The 16,196-nt window shown below is 43.5% G+C and overlaps 1 protein-coding gene across 3 annotated transcripts in view; it reads left to right on the top strand.

The window, feature by feature from the left end:
- naf1 (nuclear assembly factor 1 homolog (S. cerevisiae)) overlaps positions 1–16,196 on the top strand; it is a 217,569-nt gene that overhangs the window by 12,116 nt on the left and 189,257 nt on the right. For all 3 annotated transcript variants that reach the window (XM_069926274.1, XM_069926272.1, XM_069926273.1), the window contains exon 3: positions 14,941–15,073. In XM_069926274.1, coding sequence (XP_069782375.1) covers positions 14,941–15,073 — 133 coding nt within the window. The remainder of the gene's footprint in view (positions 1–14,940; positions 15,074–16,196) is intronic.

The raw sequence follows: 16,196 nt of genomic DNA, 5'->3' as shown, positions 1-16,196 counted from the left end.
GCTGGAACTTGCAGCATTTAATTACACAATAAAGTACTATTCTGGGAAAGAGAATGTGGTCCACGACACATTGAGTAGTGTGTACACTTGTTTTGCCTTTACTACCTTCACACTTGCTGACATTCACAACGGACTTTTTCATCCAGGAATAACGCGGCTGCTTCATTTTGTTAGAGCAACAGAAGATGTCAAGAAGACTTGTGCTTCATGCAGGGTCTGTGCTGAATTAAAGCCTTAGTTCTTCCACTTGCCAGGAGGGATTTTTATCAAAGCAACAAAACTTGTGGAAAGGTTAGTATTGATTTCAAGGGGCCCTTGCCTACAGCTTCACGTAATTCATATCTATTTACAGTGGTAATATATAAAACCTACGACCCAAGGACCTCGCTGCCACGTCCCAGCTTGCTTGGCCACGGCACACGAACCATGGGTGTAAAGGATGGGGCCAGTACTGCGCACACTGCTCTCCACCTAAAAGCTCCTTTGCGCAGGCCCGAGGACATGTCCACGTCCTCCCCCTCCACGTCCTCCCCCGACGCCTATCTGGTGTAGGCTTCATGGTCAAGAACTTCATTGCCTCCAAACTCGAAAACCCCTTCAAAACAAGCGTCGCATCACCCTCATCAGTGTCTATGCTCCAACCCTCCAGGCGGAACCAGCAGAAAAGGACAAGTTCTACACTGACCTGCGCAACCTCATCCAACGCACCCCTACAGCCGACAAGGTTGTCATCCTTGGCGACTTCAACGCTCGCGTCGGCAAAGACTCAGAAACCTGGCCAGGAATCCTGGGCAAGCATGGCGTCAGCAAGTGCAACGACAATGGGCGCCTCCTGTTGGAGCTCTGCGCAGAACAGCGGCTTGTCATTACAACCACCCTTTTTCAGCAGAGGGACAGCCTTAAGACTACCTGGATGCATCCCCGATCCAAACACTGGCACCTCCTGGGCGACATCCTGGTGCGAGAAAGTGACAAACGAGATGTGCACCACACCAGGGTCATGCCCAGCGCGGAATGCCACACTGACCACCGGCTGGTTCGCTGCAAGCTCAACCTTCACTTCAAGCCAAAGCCCAGGAACAGTAAAGCCCCCAGAAAGAGGTTCATTGTTGTAAACCTGCAGTCAGACGAAGCGAGAGGAAACTTCCAGGCAAACCTCAAAGCAAAGCTCGAGGATGCAATCTGCCTCACGGACCCGTCCCCTGAAACCCTCTGGGATCAGTTGAAGACTACCATACTGCAATCCACTGAAGAGGTACTGGGCTTCTCCTCCATGAAAAAAAAGGACTGGTTTGACGAAAACAACCTGGAAATCCAGGAGCTGCTGGCAAAGAAGCGAGCTGCCCACCAGGCTCACCTTACAAAGCCGTCCTGTCCAGAGAAGAAACAAGTCTTCCGTCGCGCATGCAGCCATCTTCAGCGCAAACTCCGGGAGATCCAAAATGAGTGGTGGATTAGCCTCGCCAAGCGAACCTAGCTAAGTGCGGACATTGGCGACTTCAGGGGTTTCTACGAGGCTCTAAAGGCTGTGTACGGCCCCTCACCCCAAGTCCAAAGCCCGCTGCGCAGCTCAGACGGCAAAGTCCTCCTCAGCGACAAGATCTCCATCCTCAACTAATGGTCAGAACACTTCCAATTGCTTTTCAGTGCCAACCGCTCAGTCCAAGATTCCGCCCTGCTCTAGCTCCCTCAACAGCCCCTTAGGCTAGAGCTGGATGAGGTCCTCACCCAGGATGAGACATATAAGGCAATCGAACAACTGAAAAGTGGCAAAGCAGCAAGTATGGATGGAATCCCACCAGAGGTCTGGAAGGCTGGCGGCAAAACTCTGCATGTCAAACTGCATGAGTTTTTCAAGCTTTGTTGGGACCAAGGAAAACTGCCTCAGGATCTTCGTGATGCCACCATCATCATCCTGTACAAAAACAAAGGCGATAAATCAGACTGCTCAAACTACAGGGGAATCACGCTGCTCTCCATTGCAGGCAAAATCTTCGCTAGGATTCTCCTAAATAGAATAATACCCAGTGTCACCGAGAATATTCTCCCAGAATCACAGTGCGGCTTTCGCGCAAACAGAGGAACTACTGACGTGGTCTTTGCCCTCAGACAGCTCCAAGAAAAGTGCAGAGAACAAAACAAAGGACTCTACATCACCTTTGTTGACCTCACCAAAGCCTTCGACACCGTGAGCAGGAAAGGGCTTTGGCAAATACTAGAGCGCATCGGATGTCCCCCAAAGTTCCTCAACATGATTATCCAACTGCACGAAAACCAACAAGGTCGGGTCAGATACAGCAATGAGCTCTCTGAACCCTTCTCCATTAACAATGGCGTGAAGCAAGGCTGTGTTCTCGCACCAACCCTCTTTTCAATCTTCTTCAGCATGATGCTGAACCAAGCCGTGAAAGACCTCAACAATGAAGACGCTGTTTACATCCAGTACCGCACGGATGGCAGTCTCTTCAATCTGAGGCGCCTGCAAGCTCACACCAAGACACAAGAGAAACTTGTCCGTGAACTACTCTTTGCAGACGATGCCGCTTTAGTTGCCCATTCAGAGCCAGCTCTTCAGCGCTTGACGTCCTGTTTTGCGGAAACTGCCAAAATGTTTGGTCTGGAAGTCAGCCTGAAGAAAACTGAGGTCCTCCATCAGCCAGCTCCCCACCATGACTACCAGCCCCCCCACATCTCCATCGGGCACACAAAACTCAAAACGGTCAACCAGTTTACCTATCTCGGCTGCACCATTTCATAGTGCCTTTGGAAGAATACACAAAAGAGGCTGGAAAAGCAACCAACTGAAAAACCTCAAAGATAAGCGTATACAGAGCCGTTGTCATACCCACACTCCTGTTCGGCTCCGAATCATGGGGTCCTCTACCGGCATCACCTACGGCTCCTAGAACGCTTCCACCAGCGTTGTCTCTGCTCCATCCTCAACATCCATTGGAGCGCTTTCATCCCTAACGTCGAAGTACTCGAGATGGCAGAGGTCGACAGCATCGAGTCCACGCTGCTGAAGATCCAGCTGCGCTGGGTGGGTCACGTCTCCAGAATGGAGGACCATCGCCTTCCCAAGATCGTGTTATATGGCGAGCTCTCCACTGGCCACCGTGACAGAGATGCACCAAAGAAAAGGTACAAGGATTGCCTAAAGAAATCTCTTGGTGCCTGCCACATTGACCACCGCCAGTGGGCTGATATCGCCTCAAACCGTGCATCTTGGCGCCTCACAGTTTGGCGGGCAGCAACCTCCTTTGAAGAAGACCGCAGAGCCCACCTCACTGACAAAAGGCAAAGGAGGAAAAACCCAACACCCAACCCCAACCAACCAATTTTCTGCTGCAACCGTGTGTGCCTGTCCTGCATCAGACTTGTCAGCCACAAACGTGCCTGCAGCTGACGTGGACATTTACCCCCTCCATAAATCTTCGTCCGCGAAGCCAAGGCAAAGAAGAAGTGGTTGATGAATACTCGTGTTTTCCCCTTTGCTTTTCCATGTCCCATTATGCATACTATTCAGTGATTAGATGCCTGGATCTGCTATTCCGCTCATGTGGAATGCCCAATTACATAGATTTAGGCACCACCTTTGTGTCTCAGAAACTGAAAGATTCTCTCTCCCAGAAGGGGGCTGCCATAAGTTATACTATCCCATACCACCCAATCAAGAATGGACAGGTAGAGAGGTTCAATGGCATCTTCTGGAAGGCAGTCCATTTGGCCCTTAGATCACATAACTGATGCTTCCTGAGGTACCACACTCCCTAAGATCGCTGTTGAATACAGCAACAAATACTACGCTTTTTTTTAAGCGTTCCAACGGTGATCATCCCATGGAGTTCACTGCCTTCCTGGCTTATGATCCCTGGACCCATGCTACTCAGAAGGTTTGTGAGGGGTAGCAAGAATGAACCACTTGTAGATCAAGTTGAACACCGTGATAATAATCCAACATGTGCAAACATCAGGTATTCAGATGGATGGGAGTCTACTGTGTCTGTTTGGGACTTGGCACCTTGTCCAGAAGCCCAGACAATCCCATATCTCTTTTTGTGGAACAAGAAAAAAATAAATTTGGTGTTACAAATACTGGGGAAAGAGGAAGATATGACATGCCATAGTGTAGAAGATGATGAAACAGTAGCTCCACAAGAACTAAGTACCAAAACCACATAATTGATATGGATGGGAGCAGTCCTGTAAAAAGTGTTGCTTGATACTGCTGGTTTTTTTATTTTTTTAGGAGGGAAGACTGTAATATTACAAAGTTATTCTTAATTGTTCTAAATAGTTCTAACTACGATTAAGTTGAGTAAAGCTTGGAAAGCAGCCACCAAGGTTTGCATTCTCACAACAAATAAAGAACAGTAAACTGATAACAAATGCAATAGAGAAAATTTTTAAAAATCTATAAAGCTCTCAAATCCTTAAATGAGTACTGATTGAGTTTGTTACTGAGGAGTCTGATGGTCGGTGTGAAGCAGCTGTTCCTCAACTTGGTGGTGCAAGTCTTGTGGCACCTATACCTCTTTCCTGATGCACCAGCGAGAGCAGAGCCTGTGCTTGGAGGTGTGAATCCTTGATGATAGCTGCTGCTTTTTGATGGCAGCGTTCCCTGGAGATGTTTTCGATACTGGAGAGGGTTTTGCCTGTGATGTGCTGGGCTGTGTCCACTACTTTTTGCAGGGCTTTACACTCTGGTGTATTGGTGTCCCTATGCCAGAGTGTGATGCATCTAATCAGCACACTTTCCACCATGCTTCTGTAGAAATTTGCCAGTGTTTCTTGTACCAGACCAAACCTCCACAAACTCCTCAGGAAGTAGAGGTGCTGATATCCATTCTTCGCAAAGCCATTAGTGTGATGGGTCCAGGAAAGATCCTCTGAGAAAGATCCTCCCAAGAACTTAAATTTGCTCATGGCTCTCTACCTCTGATTTCTCCAGTGATCACTGGATTGTATACCTCTGGTTTTCTGTTCCTGAAGTCAACAATCAGCTCCTTAGTTTTGGTGACATAGAGTACAAAGGTTGTTGTTGGTGTACTATTCAGCCAGGTTTTCAATTTCCCTCCTGTATACTGACTTGATGCCTTTTTTTATACACTTTTTACCACTACTGTGGTAATTTTGGCAAATTTGTAGATGGTGTTATTGTCCTCTGAGCCACACAGTCATAGGTGTAAAGTGGGTAGGGCAGGGGGCAAAGAACACAGCCCTGTGTTGCTCCAGTACTGTTGGAAATTGTGGAGGAGATGTTCTTACCAATCCTCACTGATTGTGGTCTGGAGATGAGGAAATCCATGATCCAATTACATAATAGTGGGGGGGGGGGGGGCTGGTTGAGATCCAGGTCTTGGATTTTGCTGATCAGTTTTAGGGTGATAATGGTGTTAAATGCCAAACTGTAGTTGATATAATACATTTTGATGAGTGTGTCGCCTGCAGCGACGTTTCTGTAATGGTCACTAAATTATACCCTCCTGGACTGATTTGTGCCACATTCACTGACTGTTATAAATACTATGGGCACTGAGATAAAATATCCTTAAACACAATGTCCTTTTGGAATCTAGCAATATTTGTGTCTTTTGCATCTGATTTTTCTGCCCTCTTTATTTTTATATTTTCTATCTTTTGTTCTATGTTTCTGTCTTTCTGCATGGATACCGACCCTCACCAGCTTAGTTTAAACCCTACGGACAGCATTAGCGAACAACTCCGCAACAACAGTCTGCCTAGGTGTAGACCTTCCAGACTGGACTGACCCATCTTCCCCAGAATTGGTTCCAATGGCTCAGGAATCTGAAACCATCCCTCCTGTGCCACTGCTAAAGCCATCTATCTGTTCATTGTTTTCCTACTTTGTTTAACACGTGGCACACATGGTAATCCTGAGTTTGATGTCCAACTTTTTAATTCATCTCTGTGCTCCTTAAATTAAGATTGCAAGACCTTATCCTGCTATTTCATTGGTTCCTAAAGCTGGCTCTTCACCCTCTTTCAAAATGCCCTGCAGCTGCTCTGAGACATCTGTGATCATTGCAACCAGGAGGCAATGCACCAAATGTCAAGGAAAATAGGTGTGGGGCAACAACAATTTGCATTATTGTAGTGAGTGTGGTAAAGGGAAATAATGTAGATCAAAACAAATAGTGGGAAATGATCAATCCTAATAACAGTCCTTCTAAACATTAACAATGTTAACATTAACATTAAATATTTAAGTAATTATTTGAAATGTTACCACCATATCATTAATATTGAAAATTCTGTATCATCACTGCCTTGGGCTGACACCTTGGGTGTCAGAATGGCTCTGGTCCTGCCATTCTCAGGCTCTTTTTCCTCCCTCTTGGCCACTCTGTGGACATGCTGTTTCTATCTAATCCTAAAATCCAGGTTTAATTTTTCCTGTTGTAGATTTTGATGAATCAAAGAAATTACAGCCCTGAAGCAGTTACTGTCTGAAACCATGAGGTATTTGAGCAGTTTTTAATCCACAAGTGAATCCTCCGAACCATTTTCATAGATTACAGCTATCAGTTGGCTAGAATCTTTTTCATACTGTTATTGCAGAAAAAATGTTTGATCAGAAACATTAGGTGATATGTAAAATGCTTTTTACAAAGGTATGAAGAATGTTTATCAGAAACAAAAGCTGGGACAGAAAATGCTTTTAACAAAAGGTATGAAAAGTTTATGGAATCGAAGCTGTTTGTCCCTAGAAATGCGTTTGCTTGCAGATTAGTTATAATTCTGCAAGTTTGCCTGTCATGGCTTAAATTCTTGCAATTTTTGAACGTCATACTGTAATTTAGGTAGCATCTTCAAAATAATTAGCTGATGTAAAGTGATGGTCATGGGAGATTTTAACAATCTGAAAATGTACCAGCATGAGGTAATGGTGGAAGATATAATAATGACATTTTTTTTTTCATGTTTCCCTTGAGTAGCATGGAGCACAACTAGACCCATTGAAGGATCTAATTATCTCATTACATCCAGGAGTGAGAAATAGAAGGAACATTTAGAAAAAAACTGTTTCAGATGAACGTCTGAGAAGGACATAAGACAAAGCCCTGCAGAAATGATTGGAACAAAAGATGATATTAAGAAGAAGAGAATAAAACTAAGAAACAAAATTGGAAAATTAATATTAGCAAAGCCTGAATAGCATTGTGAGTCATTGAAGCAGTGATCAATATCATTCAGGAGAGATGCATCCCATTTTAAAAAAACCAGAGCAATTTAGCCAGTAATTTGCCTTTTTTTCTTTTATCCCCATTAGATAATTTTTTTAAAAAAAGGCAAAATTGTAACTAAGATAAATATGAAGGGAAGATCTAAATGCACATGATTATGTTTGAACAAAATCAAACATTTAGGAATGCAAGCAAAATTATGAAGCAAAACCAATAGAGTATTTTATTGATGCATATGTAATATAACAAAAATCAATAGATCAGTAAGTCACTCGCTGAGTAATTTTGCAAGTAGAGACATAAAATAATTAGCAGTGATTTAATACAGTGGAAATGTATTGGCAAAAGAGATCAAGAAAGGTATGATAGAAAAAAATCTATAATTGAAAATGAATCCCATTTAGATGCGCAAGGACATAATACAATAGGGAAAGATTTAGCAGACTTTGTAGCGTCAGTTACACTGCTACTGAAAGAGCACACAACCAGACGGGCTGAGCTTAGTGAGCAGAATTGATTTATTGCAGGCTGTTGGGCTGGACTTGTACTCCCAGCCCGGACCTGGCTGAGAACCGCGCTGGGGGGCGCTGACATCACCTGAGTGTCACGTGGTCTCCCAGCGTAGGCTTCTGAGCCCTGTGCTGAGAAGAGGAATCCCCCGACGGCGCCATTTTGGCCGGCTGCCCTGTCGTGTGGATTACAAGCGGGGCCAGTTAGCCTGCCTAGTGGTGTGCCACCTCAACTTTATATTAAATAAAATAAAACTGGCAGACGGTTTGCACAGACCTAATGAGTTTCCTGTATTTAAAAAGGGAGACCAAGTCTGGAGATGTACAGACAAATTAACTTGACCTGAGTGATGGAAAAGGTCATCATTATTCAAAAGTGAGTAGTTGGCACATAATCTGAAAACAAAAAATGCTGGAATTACTCAGTTTGGGCGGCATCTGTAGAAGGAGAAGCAGAGTTTCAAGGTTTCAGTTGAATTACCTTTAATCAGAACTGGGAAAAGTTATTTTTGGCATTATAATTGGGGACAGTAAAGAATTACGTGACTGAGCTGGTGCTCCAATGAACTAGAGTGGTGACTACTTTCTGAGGATAAATGGAGCTTTCCTTCACAAAGATAAGCGTATACAGAGCCGTTGTCATACCCACACTCCTGTTCGGCTCCGAATCATGGGTCCTCTACCGGTATCACCTACGGCTCCTAGAACGCTTCCACCAGCGTTGTCTCCTCTCCATCCTCAACATCCATTGGAGCGCTTTCATCCCTAACGTCGAAGTACTCGAGATGGCAGAGGTCGACAGCATCGAGTCCACGCTGCTGAAGATCCAGCTGCGCTGGGTGGGTCACGTCTCCAGAATGGAGGACCATCGCCTTCCCAAGATCGTGTTATATGGCGAGCTCTCCACTGGCCACCGTGACAGAGGTGCACCAAAGAAAAGGTACAAGGACTGCCTAAAGAAATCTCTTGGTGCCTGCCACATTGACCACCGCCAGTGGGCTGATATCGCCTCAAACCGTGCATCTTGGCGCCTCACAGTTTGGCGGGCAGCAACCTCCTTTGAAGAAGACCGCAGAGCCCACCTCACTGACAAAAGGCAAAGGAGGAAAAACCCAACACCCAACCCCAACCAACCAATTTTGCCCTGCAGCCGCTGCAACCATGCCTGCCTGTCCCGCATCGGACTTGTCAGCCACAAACGAGCCTGCAGCTGACGTGGACTTTTTACCCCCTCCATAAATCTTCGTCCGCGAAGCCAAGCCAAAGAGAGAGAAGAGATTTTAGGTATAACTTGAAGTCACAGCCTCAAGAAACTGTACCAATCTATTGGGGGGGGGGGGGGGCGTGGAAATGTTTCAGATCAAATTGAAACATATTTAACACAAGCCCATTCACTGACTATGTGAAATTAGCATAAATGTATTATGTGCAGTTCACATTATATGACATTGTTTTCCTAATATGAGTATGAATGTTTATGAAGTTCTGTTCTTGTGTGGTTTTGGTTATTGTACTGTAGGGGAGATGTGGTGTTGAAGTCAGCCCGCACTGTCAACAAAAGATACAGCAGATCTAATTAAACAATCAACAGTTTATTTGTTCAACACTAGTAATGCTCGTGGGATTAAGGGAGCACAAGAAAGAATTCAGTGACCTCTTTCCCGGTACTGAGTCATTACTCAAAGAACATTTGGACAGATGCCTATGTGCAGCTTTACAAGTTCTCACTAATTGCAAACCGCTTTACACGCTTTTTCATTAATTAGAGTCCGTAGCAGTTTCCTCCATCCGTCAACCAGTGATTCCCAAAGACTTTCTGTTACTCTTATCTCTAATTTTTCACTTCCATCCTGTCACAGTTAATGACATCTACGCAGATATGGAATGTCTCAGCAGCAAGTTTTCCCCTCCTGACATAGATAACGCTCTTGCAAATGTGCATTATTTGTCAGCACTCCTGATGAAGACATTGGCTCTTTGTTTTAGTTCACTTCTACAGCAAAAGCCCCACAATCCTTTACATTGCCCATAATCTGTTACATTGCCCCATAATCCAGTGGTTGCACTGGAGAGAATGTTGAGATTCACTAGGATGTTTTCTGGATTGGAGGACTTTAGTTATGGGTGGAGATTGGATTGACTGTTTTCTCTGGAACAGAGGGAACTGCGGAATGACCTGATGGTGTATAAAACTAAGAAATATAAATTAGGTAAGTGGAATAATTTTCCTATGATATGGATAATGAAGTAAGATGGTATAGATGAAGGAGTTTTAAAGGAGATCTGAAGGGAATCTTTGTACATGCGCAGAGTGTGATCAATATCTAAAACTTGCTGGCAAAGGTGGTGAAAATAGAAATCAAAATATTGAATATTTAGATAGACACTTGATTAAGGAAAGAATAAAAGGAATGATCTTAATGCAGGCAAATAGGATTGGTATAAATGGGCAAAATGGTTTGCATGGATGTAGTGGGCAGTGGTGTTATGTTTGTAAATAAGAGCTACATTTCCCAGCATGCAACAGACATGGTTGGGCAGAAAGCAGAAGTGATATATAACGGGAATTGTGGATGTTGTTGCTGGAAGTTGGTGAATGAAGCATCTTAAGGAAAATAAAGTTGGTTTAGTGTTAAATGAATGTAAAGTTGTTCTTGACAGAACAAGCATAACATGCTGTCAGAAGCATTTGAGTGAGTAAGAGAAGACAATAATTCATAAGCATGGATAAGTTAACTCCTCCCACATTGATGCAGTTTAGCAGCAATATAACCAATAATTGGAACTCCTTCAAACAGTGATTTAACATTTATTTTGAAGCTGGTGGAATGGGAGAGACTGATGGAAAATAGAACGAGTGTTTGTTTTTGCATGTGATGGGTGAAGATGCCTTGGACATCTAAAACAGTTTTGACACTGATGACAAAATTTGAGGAATATTTTATTCCAAGTTTAAAAAATAGTCACGTTTGAGAGACTTATATTTTTTTCCTGTGATCAGAAATATGGTATGAGCTTTGACCAATATTTAGTTGAGCTTCACACACTGAGTAAGTCCTGTGAATTTTCCTGTGAATTTGGAGATTTGAAAAATTCACTCATTAAAGACAGAATAGTTTGCGGAACCCCAGATAATGGACTTGGAGAAAGACTGTTACGTGAAAAAGATTTGACTCTGGGAAAAGGCTGTGAATGTGTGTATGGCAGCAGAGTCCACATGTGCACAGCTGAGGAGCTGCATGTGACGATCTCCAATTTTTCAATTCATTTTGTTGTGTGGGACTGTCCCTTTAAGAGAACGGTTTAACAACCTGCCTGTGGGATTTGAAGTGACTGAAACTAGCAGCAAGCTTTGAAGAGATCACATTCCGAAATAGATACATTTGAAGAGAAGCAAGGCAGTGACTCAGGCACCCAGGTCCAGAAACCATGTGACCAACAGATTAAGACTGAATACACAGTTTTGCTTGGGGTGGGGTGGGGGGGGGCATTTTAAAGAAGTGTCATGAGTCAACCAACAGCTCTTCAACTTCCTTTGTGCAAAAGAAGTAGTGAATGGGTCTTCGCTTTACACCATTTCAGCGAATGTTCTACTTTTATAAAGCGGGTATACAGTCCCTGTAGATGGAATTGATTTTGAGAGAAAACGTGAAGACCAATAGTCAAGGCATGTGATGAAGTTTACCAGTTGGGGTCTTGCTATTAATATAAAATAATCCAAACATATGTATTTCCATAATGTCTGTTTTGTTGAAGCTGCCATTCAGATTCAGACAAACACTAAAATTGCTGAAATTCTTACTTTTTTTTAACCTGAGAAAATGCATTATCCTTGCAACTACTGACGTGCTAAATTTTAATGTTTATGAGCATTTACCTGTTCTGTAACACCTTAAGAATTGTTCAGTTGTAGTAGAAGGATAATAGATGGAAATATCCTTTTGGATATAATTTACAGTTTGTGGTGTTCACTTCTGGAGTTGCTTTGAATTTTTGAGGAAGGAGGATATAGCTTACTTGATTCTTAATAAATTTATTATCAGTTTGATTGCAAAGGAAAACTTTTCTTTGCATCATTCAATCTTTGAGCAGAATCCTAAGAACGAGAGCTTATTGAACAAGTAGATTTTTCTCCGATAGTGATTCATTTTAGAATCTCAATGGTGCACGAGGAGTGCACAAAAACTTGAGTGTTTAAGTTTGATAATATTCATTTATACATTATTCTGTTGTTTTATCTATTACTTATGGTTCTGAAGTTTTGCTACTCGAGTTAATGAGGAAAGGAAGCTTCTGTATATTTTCTGCTGATTCAACAAGATGCAATGTTTTTAACCTTTTGCCCATTGGCATTTCTTTTACCTGGATCTTTTGTAACTGATGGAGATTAATGAACATGAGAAAATAGCATCAATATTGTTTCATGTGACAACAATGATGGTAAAAGGCAACTTGTTTTTATCTTGGGTCCCATGTTTAAGTACTCAGAAAAAAGATGGGTCATTAATTTTAAGATTTGTGTTCACAGGCTGAAGTGGTGTCAAGAAAAGTTTATCTAAAATTCTTGTATTTAAATGGGCATGTATTGTTCTGTAATTACAATTATTCTACATTATTCTAGGATTTTAAAATTGTTCAGCACCTTCAATGGCCTTTGAAGATTAATGCCTTTTTTTTGCATTGACCAATTGGATTGTATAACCTTCTCTTGATATTTAATTCTAATGTGCATCATTTTGAATTTATCTAAATGGATTTTGATTTGCCACATCAACTTCTGGGTATATTACATTCTTTTCATTGCAGTTCCAAGTTTTGTGTCATGTCTTCCACGTCTAAATTTAGGTTATTTATATTAAAAATTCAAGTGATCACAGCATTTTTTTGAGGATCATTATACTTTCTATCAATCTGGTGCCAAATTTGAATCTTTTGCTCTGCTTTCTGTTCCTTGGACACTTTCATTTTGCTTCATCTTTACAAACCTCTAATCAAAAGTAGCCCTTGATATTTCACCAAAGAACTCGCTTTGATTGTTATTTAGTAGTGTTATGTTACGGAGTCCAGAGGACCCCAAAAACCAGCAGCATAGATATGCACCACAACACAGGGATACTTAAACAAAAGTGGTTTTTAATTATAATTGAACAAGAAAACAGAATTAAACTCTTTAACTTATTACTTAACCTACCTAACTACTTAATCCCCCCCCTCTAATACTAAGCACAGGTGGGTGTAATGTATATTTAAGATTGGACTGTGATCCAGAGAACTTTTCTAATCTCACTGGTTGCAGGCAATTCTTGTACTGTGCACAGAAGTTAGCATTAACAAAGTTCACCAGTCTTTGGTGCTTAACAGACAAAAGATTACCACTCAGGAGGGTTCTTGCTGCTTTTCAGAGAGTGATTCCTTTTCCAGGACATCTGCAACTGATTCCTTCTCAATCAGTCTTGCTGATGAAACTGCACCCCCCTTCAGGGTTCTCCAGATGATCCTCTTTCTTTCAGGTCACCTTTCAGACCGCTAATCTCCTCCTTTTGACTAAGTAGCCTTTCAAAGTTTGCCAGCTTGTCCTTCTGGCATGGCATTCTCTGCTAAGAAAGCACCTGAAGAAGCGGAAGTGGCCCTTTAAATTGCAGTTCAGGTGGCAGCGTTGAAAGAGCAGCGCTGGCCACCTGTAAGGACAGCTGCACCAAGATGCGCATCTGAGTGCATTCTGGCTCTTGTCCCTTGGGCTGTCAAGTCAGGATGGCTAGCTGTCAGCTGGGATAGCCAGCGCGGGCTATCAGCATGGTGGCGTCCTGCGCGGGACGACCCCACACTGATCCCCCTACCCCGTTCTCTTCCCACTCACGGGGCTGGGGCAGCTAGCAGGGGAGGAGGAAGTTGGAGCGGCCGGCGGGGGAGAGGGAGGCGCTTGAGTCGGGGACTGGCATTTTTTCAGCCAGCCCCCTTCTTCCCCTGCCAACCGCTCCAGCCCACTTCTCCCCTGCTGGCTGCTCCAGCCCCTTTCTCCCCATTCCTGAAATCAGTCCCCAGTGTGGGGACAGCCTGCGTCGGCTGCCCGACAGTGTGGGTACTGATTTCGTGAGTGGGGGGAGAGCGGGGCTGGGGGATCAATGTGGGGACATCGCTGCACTGACAGTGTGGGGACTGGGAGAGGCGCCGGCCAGCTGACTATCATCCGAATGCAGCCGCTTTTTGGCGGCTGCATTCGGATGGCTGGGGAGGCCACTGTGCTGCGAGGATTATCCCTCTCCGAGGAGGGTTTTATCAAGCTCGCCTTGCAGGCGCCTCCTGCACATTCACGTGGCCTTCCCACAGCTGCATTTTGCCAAAATATGTGGCTTTACAAGCGGGGCAATTGGCCACCTGAAAGTGCCTTCTGTTTTCTCTGAGAGCAAAACTGTTCTCCTCTGCCTGCAAAGATCACATGCTCTCTCAGGCAAGCTGAATGTCAATACTTTGTTGCCTCCTGCAAAAAGCATTCTGCAAAAGTCCTGCAAATATTCCGTGTTTTAAAATGTGTGTGTGCAAGCTGCTCTAACAATTCCTCCCAAACCACCTCTAAATACTGTCACAATATCTTGTATATTAAAAAAAACTTCATTGACTTAATCCCACTGTTAATCCCACTTTGTTTTGAACAGAGTATAACACTTGTAGTTCCCCAGTTCTTTTGCACTATTTGAATACCAAATTTCAGATGGTGTTCATAGGCTCTGGTCAGCATTTTTTTTCTATAATCTCCTTGATTTTCCCCCAAACTGCAACCCAATAGAGTAAATCTGACCTGATAACAAATAATTGACTTAAGTAGACAATGTAAATGTGAATTCTGGTACTTTGAAATCGAGTCTATTATTGGAAGCTGCTTGTGGATTGACTAATTATAGGGGAAAGGAACTTTATTGCAGTGGGGAGGCAATTCTAATTTTGGAAAGCTGATTTATTTAACATTAGTTTTTCTGTAAATAGTTAGTTTCTGTAAAACATTAGTTTTTCCTTTCAGTTCCAAAATAAACCTGAAGAGCCTTCTGTTTGGTGCTGAGACAGAATAAAATGTTCCTTCAGTCCAATTATATTATAATCACTGGAATTTGCTTTGTATTTTGTATGAAAATGAAGTAATACATATAGTTCCATGTGCAATAATATTTGCTCACATGTAAGGATTTGGGGATCTTCGTGGTGTGATATTTGAATTGTATTTCACACAGTGATTCAGATACTACATCTTCGTCTTCCTCACTGTCATTGACTGTCATATCAGAAGGAGAAGATGATGAACAGGAACCAGGAGAAAAGAAAAGACCTCCTCCAGTGAAAACAAAAGATGAGCTTTTATTGGATGTAAGTACAGGTTTCATATTTTGCTGAACATTCAATCAAAATGGCAGCCAATGGAATTTCACATTGTTCATCATTAGTTTGCTGGCTTGAGAATTGGAAGTGTGAATTTTGTTGAATCATTCAAACTTTTTATTTGCATGTTTAGATCTCTAACCCACATTTTTAGTTAACTCCTCTAATGAAGATGTACCATTTTGGAACCAGAGGTTGTTGCTTTGTGCTGTGCAGCGAATGGAAAGAAGAACCACACAGAAACTGAGTGAGCTGAACCAACCAACTGTCTACTGGAACTCTCCCGAGAGTTTATCAGCATGATCTCCCATGATCCTTTGCGACCCACCTTGATGTCAGTCCAGTGGGAGCCTGCACCTTCGTAACCCAGTTCGCTTGTGGATCAGTGCAGCTCACTGCGTTGGAGGTTCTGAGTCCACAGTTCGTACATTTGGAAGGACGACATCTCTGTCGCGGGGCTGGAATATTTACTGGTTGGTTGAGGTGTGCCTGTTTGGGCCATGAAAGTTTCCTGCCTACCCCCAGTGTCCAAAAGGCACGCAGTCATACATACATCCTGTATGGACCCTCAAATGGGCGATGAAGGGGCGTCCTTTATGAAGATGTATTCACAGTCTTCGAGATCCTTCGGGCCATAGGATGGAGCTGGACCATGGCGTGAGGTTGGAACGGAGGCTAGGGTGCCCACCTTCTCGTGAAGTCATGTTAGCAGTGCTGTAGATGTTCCCTCCTGCCCACGAGCCGGTGGCACAAACTTGTCCAGGACTGTCAGCAGGGTGCCATAGATGAGCTTGGAGAGGACGTGGCCAAATCCTCCTCTGGTGCTGTGCGGATGCGAAGAAACACTTAAGGCAGCTTGACCACCCAATCCAAGCCTCGGAGCCACGCCATGAGAACCGTTGTCAAATGCTGATTGAACCTTTCCACCAAGCCATTAGACTGTGGGTGGTAGTCTGTGGTGTGATGTAACTGGATCTCTCGGAGCTGTTCCTGAACTGCCCATAGGCCGGATGTGAACTGTTTCCCCATCCGACGTGTTATTGGAAGGAAGGCTGAAACAGGCTATCCAGTTGGTTATGAGGGCCCTGGCACAGGATGCTGTGGAAGTGTC

The sequence above is a fragment of the Narcine bancroftii genome, chromosome 3 (genome assembly GCF_036971445.1).
Source record: "Narcine bancroftii isolate sNarBan1 chromosome 3, sNarBan1.hap1, whole genome shotgun sequence".
Classification (NCBI taxonomy): Eukaryota; Metazoa; Chordata; class Chondrichthyes; order Torpediniformes; family Narcinidae; genus Narcine; species Narcine bancroftii.
Note: the sequence above shows the minus strand (reverse complement) of the source record. Positions and strands in the feature narration are given on the sequence as shown.